Source organism: Cheilinus undulatus, linkage group 8 (genome assembly GCF_018320785.1).
Source record: "Cheilinus undulatus linkage group 8, ASM1832078v1, whole genome shotgun sequence".
Lineage (NCBI taxonomy): Eukaryota > Metazoa > Chordata > Actinopteri > Labriformes > Labridae > Cheilinus > Cheilinus undulatus.
Genome location: NC_054872.1, coordinates 46,078,256 through 46,085,498, shown reverse-complemented (window position 1 = coordinate 46,085,498; position 7,243 = coordinate 46,078,256). Strand labels below are relative to the sequence as shown.

The 7,243-nt window shown below is 37.1% G+C and overlaps 1 protein-coding gene across 1 annotated transcript in view; it reads left to right on the top strand.

Moving 5' to 3' along the window:
* The first annotated feature begins 1,834 nt into the window (after window positions 1–1,834).
* The window catches only part of agmo (alkylglycerol monooxygenase), an 82,322-nt gene continuing 76,913 nt past the window's right edge, over window positions 1,835–7,243 (top strand). The window contains exon 1 of the mRNA XM_041792770.1: window positions 1,835–2,267. Within this exon, the coding sequence (XP_041648704.1) occupies window positions 2,148–2,267 (120 nt within the window). The 5' untranslated portion in view covers window positions 1,835–2,147. The remainder of the gene's footprint in view (window positions 2,268–7,243) is intronic.

Here is a 7,243-nt window from a genome sequence, read left to right as displayed (position 1 = left end):
TTCTCGAGTTATCTTGTACACATACAAACAAACAAACAAACAAACAAAGATACGGAACCCTTTTCATAACCCCCTGCCGATTTCATCGGCGTGGGTAACAATATAAAACAGTAAGAGTGCAAGGACAGCTAACAGAATGTGGCTAAAGTTAGCCCCGCTTATCCTCTTTGAAGGCTAACATCCACATTCCTGTACTGAATATTGTCATTTACTGCTTTAGTTATCTGTAAGTATATCCTGATAAAGTCTCTGGGCAACTTTACTTGCAGTTTCTAGAGCAAAATAGTGCTTAACCATGCGGTTCCTACAAGACGCTACCGATGCTATCAGTTCACCATTGTTTACATCTTTATATAGAGCACTGTAGCAGCATGGCAGTAGTCATTATGTACAGTTACAAGGATTAATAGTGGTGGGTTGCTGTGTTACAGTTAAGACAAACTGTTGACTGAGATCGTGGGCCTGAACTGATAAAACTGTATTAATTAGTTGAACTAACGAATAATTCCGTTTCCCCACCAAGGGATTTGCGCTGTTTGGCCAGCCAATCCTGTCCATCCCGAATTAATGGATCAACAAATACAAAAATTTATTTGACCTGACTAAGAAATCAAACAATTCAACTGACGCAACAGAATGCTTGTCAACCTGCTAAGCTTAGCAGTATATTGCTAGCAATGGCAACACGTGGAACAACTGACAACAAACCAAACATGCCAGCAATTTCCATGTTGTGAGTGGTTGACTGTCAAGGTTACAAAACAAGCACTAACAACCTGCTAGCTAGCAATCAAACAATTAAATTAAACTTACTGGCTGTTTGGCTACTAGCATCCTAACCTAGCATGACCACATGTGGCTAACCTCAAAGCAACCTTACCTCCTAAAGTTAAGCAAATAAGCATGTACTTATTCCCACGTTGATAACAACACAGTAGGTAGAAATCAAAGAAACTGGCTGTTTACTGACTGCTAGCTAAGCTAGCCAGTGTATTACAATAACAATAGAAATCCCAGACTACCACAAAAACCTGCCACCTTAGCGTTATCACTTTTGCAAACAACTAGCATGTACTTGTGTCTCTAAAAATCAATTGCTAGCAACAAGCAACAATACATTTTTAGCATGCTAAAAAAATAACTGCCATTGAATTATGCTAGTCAGAATTTTACCCTAAGTAGCAGGATATTATTGACAAAATACAATTATAAAGTCTTAACGGTCAGTTTAGCCTGTACTGTACACTATTTAGAAAGATATGACCTCCAGAACAAGGCTATTGTAAAAGAATTTCTGATTCAAAAAAAAAAAAAAAGTCACATTTTTGGATTATATTTTCCTTTCCAAACAAAAAAAACAAAAAAAAAAAAAAACAAACAAAAAACAAAACAAAATAAAACAAAACAACAACAACAACAAAACGTTTCCCTTGAGCAGTTGCTAACAATGAAGTGTTAGCAAGGAAACCCCGTTTCTTGAGCTAGCTGGTTGCTGGTTTTAGCACTTTTTATTAATTATCCAACCCTACTTTTAAAACATTTTCAAGTTTTATTTTCTGTGAGCAACGAGGGATGAAATGGTGGAGAAAGGCAGCTGAGGAAGCTTTTTATTTTTTTTTTTACCATTGCTCTGTTTATAATATCTTTAGTCTCTTTCATTTAAGTCATTTACAAAACACGCAGAAAGTTGTTAAAATGTTGTGTAACTTGACCTTACCTGCCTTGGAGACTCACCTCACAAACCCTTCAACAGAAGCAGCCACTTTAAACGCTGTACCATCTGTACACACAAAATCTCGCGAGATAAATTGTCACTGAAGCGTCACATTGAAGTCTGACCATGACCAAAGGTAAACTCTCCTCCTTTAAATGAAGCGGGATAAGCAGTTAACGGGTTACAGTAACAGTATCCTGCTGCTTCCATAAATCGGTTGGCTTGTTTTCCTGACTATGAGAAGTTTCCTCACACGCTGACACGCTCGTATTTCATAATTGACCTACTTTACTGTCCAGAGGAAAAACAAGAGTGTTATATAAGCTTGCAGAGGAATCCGCTGCAGCAGGAACTTGCCCAGTGAGAGGTTTATACCTGCACAGGTATTAGCTTATAAATCTCACCTGCAGCGGTTAGCTCGGTGCTGTCCGTCATGGCTGGAGCTGTGGATTTCAAAGTGATGTCCGCGGGGGTCCGGGGCATGTTTTTCATGCTCACACCGAACGAGTCATCTTTTGAGACAGTGGAAGAAGTTCCTCACTATGTGCAGCAGGTGGGTACAGACTCAGTTTCACTCATGTTAGCATCAAATGGTGATAAAAGTTAAAAAGGCGAGGCTCTAACTCTCTGTTTGGACACCTCAGTCGACCTTACTTGCTACTCAAACGACTCACAGTCCTTCTCAAGGTTAATATAGCCTAAAACTAAACAGCATTTTAAAGATACCATAAAGCTGAAAATAACAGCAGCACAAGCCACAAAGAATGATGAATTAACCGCAAAATACGGAACTACAACCCATATTGATAATTCAGTTGATTATTTTTTCTGATTAAGCATTAAACATTAAACATTCATATGTTTAAAATGCTCAAACCAAATATGTGTAACTTATACTTGCCAAACATGACAGCAAACCAAATTTCTGCAAGGCTTATCTTTGCTAAACATTCAAGGCTATTTTATTTAAGACCAAGTTAAGTTTATTTCGTTTGATGTATTTGAAAATAAATTAAAATAAAAAGTAGAGAGTAAAAGACTCATAAAGTATGTGGATGAGAAAAGGCGTATCAAGATGCCTTTCCTGTATGAGCAATAACAGTCATACTGGGCGGCAAACATAAGATAAATTAACCATTATGTCATGTTGTACAGTGCTTAACAAATTTATTAGACCACCTGTCTCAGAGACCATCCAGCATCATGAAGTGCTTTAATGTGGACTCTTTATTTTCAGTGAGCTCTCCACGTTTTACCAGTTTGAACAGGAATGAGGAATTTCAAACTGAATTCCCCTTTTTATACCCAAATTTGAGCCGGCTCACGGGGCTTCTCTGAGAAGTCAGAAATGAATCAAGCATAACATTCAAGCACTAAAACTCCTTTTTCTGTTCAGGAATGCAAGTAAATAACTATAATTTGACATATTAATCAAGAAATAATAATGTGCTTTACTATTTTTTCTTTTTTTTTTGTAAATCAGTAAATTTGAAAATTCATGGATAACAATAATAATTCTATTCTAGCATTAAAAATATCATTTGGGTTAAAGAGCCTCTACATATTGGTATATTAACCATTACAGAAACATAAAAAATGATTTTGGTTTTACCAGTTTTTACCAATGCTGTTAATTTAGGGCAGCTGTGGCATAAACCTCACTTTGGGTGGTGGTCTAATAAATTTCTAAAGCACTGTATGTGATCAAAACATGCAATGTAATTTTTGCAACATTAGTTGAATTTTAAATATTTGTTGATACATATAAGATGAATTTAAATATTTATCATTAAAATAACTATCCTACATTCATGTGGGTCCAGGATATTATGAGTAAAAACTCAAAAAAAAAAATGCACAAATGCCTCTTTAAGTTGAAACAACTTTAAAAATTATCAAATATATTTTCAAAATGTACATCTTATTAGGGAGGAGCATGGTGGACAGAAATAGATGTTAATTTTATTGGTAAAAAGTTGATTAACATTTTCATTTTCTTTTTTGATCAAGTGATTAGTATTTAAAACATAAAAGATATATAACAGACAAAAGTGCTCAAGGTTCACCTATTAGAATAAGCCAAAGTAAAAAAAAAAAAATTACAAACTACTCGTTATTGCAACATGAGCTTTGCAATAAACAGATTTCAACAGTCTGAATTCATCATAATACATAAGAAAATACATTTTTATGCAAAAAAAAAAAAAACAAAACAATTTATTCTGACTCCTTGTGCTCTTTACATGCATCATTTTCATACAGGTAGATGAAACTCAAGCTAGTTTCAAGAGTTCCAAGCTGAATGCTTGGTTACGATTAATTAACTTGATCAGTCAGCATCATTTAAGATAGTAGCTACAGTCGTGGTTTAGTTAAAGCAACTGCAAGCATGTAAATAATGGAGGCTGTTAAAGAGATTAGAGTAGATGCATCTACAGTTTCAGTTTGATCAGGACAGGACAACATTTATTTATCTAAAGAAAAGCAAAGAGGGTGTTGATTTAGCTCAGCGGGTCAAGCAGAGGCCCATTACAGAGGCCATAGTTCTTAACACACTGTTTGGTGCATGTCTTGCTCTTCACCCACCTGGCTTTGGCAAGAGCTTAATTTACCAACTGGCTTCCCTGGCAGTGAAGATTGAGTAATGAAATGACAGCAGTCACCTGTCAAGGTTGTGTCATGTAGCTGACTCCCTGGCTGCACAGGCCTACTACGTCATATGTTGTGTTTTTTTTTTTTGATTGGCCCGTAATGACAGAATGTTTGCCCAATCACCCTCCAAGATTTTGTTTTGTTTAAGGTTTGGCCCTTCTGTAACACACTTTATGGAGTGATTCCCAGCTGGATTTGAAAGACATCCCATGCCATGGATATTGTAGCATGTCAGGCTGCTGGCAGCTACTCACAGTGTAGTTGGTGCAAATGTAGTGGTAGAAGAGACTGGCTTTATCATGGATGAAAACAGCTGAAGTTAAGGCTAATACAGATTCTGTAATATTATTTCATCATTCTTTAAATCATTGTCACAATACTGAAAATTAGCACTGTGCACCTTTTCTTATACAGTGCAGAGCTGAAGCCAATAGGAATTAAATGATTGTAAGATTCAAACATTTACTGCACATGTTAAATCCATCACTTTCATTATAAGCCACATTTAAGTTCCTCAATGAAATGACTTTGATACTTAAATCCACAACAGATATTCTCAGAAAGAGGAGTTAATGTCACTTCCTCCAGTGTTGTTCAGCCCAGCAGCAGGGCTGTTGGTAACTTTTTTGCCCGTAACAGCCCTGGTCCTACATAGGTACATAGTCTTGTAGCACAAGACAAAGGACTTGTAACCAAGCGGCAACCTGTGGTCCTAAAAAAATGACGCCAATGCGGAAGTGCAAAAAATTGCTATACCGTGAGTGTCGACTTGAGGCTGGCTGCAGGAAATCTAAATATCTCTTTAAGTGGAATAATATGGAAAGTCTGAAACAGACAATATCAAGAAATCACAAAGACTAGCCACACACATTCACTGAGGATGTCACATTTCCTGTAAACTCTTAAATTTCATTCAGATTGGCATCAAAACTCAGAAAGCTGGACCATCTGAGTATCATGTGGATGCAGCGTTACTCTTTGTAGAGACATTTCTTTGTCACGGGGGATTGCTATGAAAAACTGAAGTACAGCTAGAGTCCAGTCCAAGATTTCAAGGTCGATAGAGTTAAAAACTAGAGTATCTACTATCCAAAATAGTAGAGCACTTTGTATTTTTTGGATTCTTTTAATTATTAAACATCAGTGTCAGGCTCTTATTCACCAAAAGCTATGGTATGTAATCATCGAATATACATAAATTCAGAGGTTGTGGACCCATCTTTTAAGAGACAAGGCTATGTTTTCAGGGGTTTGACCTTTGATATCAGTGCTCATGTACCAGATAAGAGAGGTTATCCAACATTGTTTGAAGAACAATGTCTAAATATCATTATATAATCAATAAATAGAGGAAAGACTCATGTAGTCACAAGGCTGATTTCAATGACTGCTATCTAATCTTTGTGCCTGTAAAGTAAGTTTTTAAAGGTGAATGCATCCAGTGTGATGATATCTTCATCACATGCTGTATGAATCTAGACCAGACAGTCACACTAAACCGTAATTTCTCACACAAGTTAAAACATGGAGGGTTTTCTACGACTACTTAATGTCATTTTACAGTGTCTCAATTACCTTTTATTACAGCCAATGTCTGGTGCAGGTTTTACAACACGTGTTTGTCATGAGGTTTTATGGAGCACATCAGGGGAGGAGGACAATTACCCCCACAGCAGGAGTCCTTATTATCCACTACCAACCGTGATGAAACAGATTTGTTAAAAGCTGCAGGGCTTTATGCTGATAAAAGTTTGTAAGGGTGTGAGGCCACTTTGTGACTCAGCACTTTATTCATTATTCTGCACATCTATTCTCTGATCCCTACAGGCCAAGTTAGCGAAAACAAAAAACAATCTTCTCATTTTGGAGTTGTTAGGAATTACTGGGTTGTGCTGGTCGCTCGCAGGTCTCTCAGCTCGTCACTGACTTAAAGGCAAACACAATATTTTCCTCAGACAGCAGTGATAAAAGGGTATTGTCAGCCGGCGTGTTTTCAGCCAACACCAGTCGACCATGACCCTATAAAAAGGCTGTTTGGGGAGAATACAGACATCTGGTCCACAAATGTCTTCATGTTTAATGTCATGTCAAAATTCTGGAGAGAATAATATTATTAGACGCCACAACAAACACTTCACGGGGGAGGCAAGCATATTGCAGTTAAAATGAGACTTTTAAATGCATGCAAGGCCCAACAGTGACTTTGAAGGCTTTATTTAACAGTAAAATAAGAGGGCCAACCCTGCAAACATTAATCAACTGAAAACTGTCACTAAGACCACTTTTCATTGGATGGATAATCAAAGAGGACAGAGTTGAATCCCATCCAAGAGCCGCATTTTGTTTTTGATGCAATAACACAATGCAATCCGATGGTCGACACAGTGTAGTACAATATAATACGATGCAATGATATACATACATATATATAGGGTTGTTCAGATTCCCATACCAGTGTCGGAAATACGTCTGATACTGCTTAAAATGCAGGTATTGGTATTGGCGAGTACATGACGTTATGAACCGATACCGTTTGGTTTAGCTTTATATTTTATTTCGTTTAGCCATGCTAACTGTTCGCGCTATAAACCAAAAATCAACTTTTCTTTGCTCCCAGAAAGCATGTCATGCAGGGATTACCGTTTTAGAGCAGCAGAGAAGAACCAAAGGACACACTGCATCAGCAAAGAATGGTGTCTGCATGACAGTGTTTTCTCTGAATGTGATTGTTAAAATGCATTCTAGACCAGCACTGTCCTACACGACAAGAAATTACACAGTTTATCAAAAGTTAAATAACTTTTAAACCATAAATCATTGCCTCTTACTTGTTTTTCCTCTTAAAGCTAGCCGTTGTGCCTTCCCATTGACGCTATT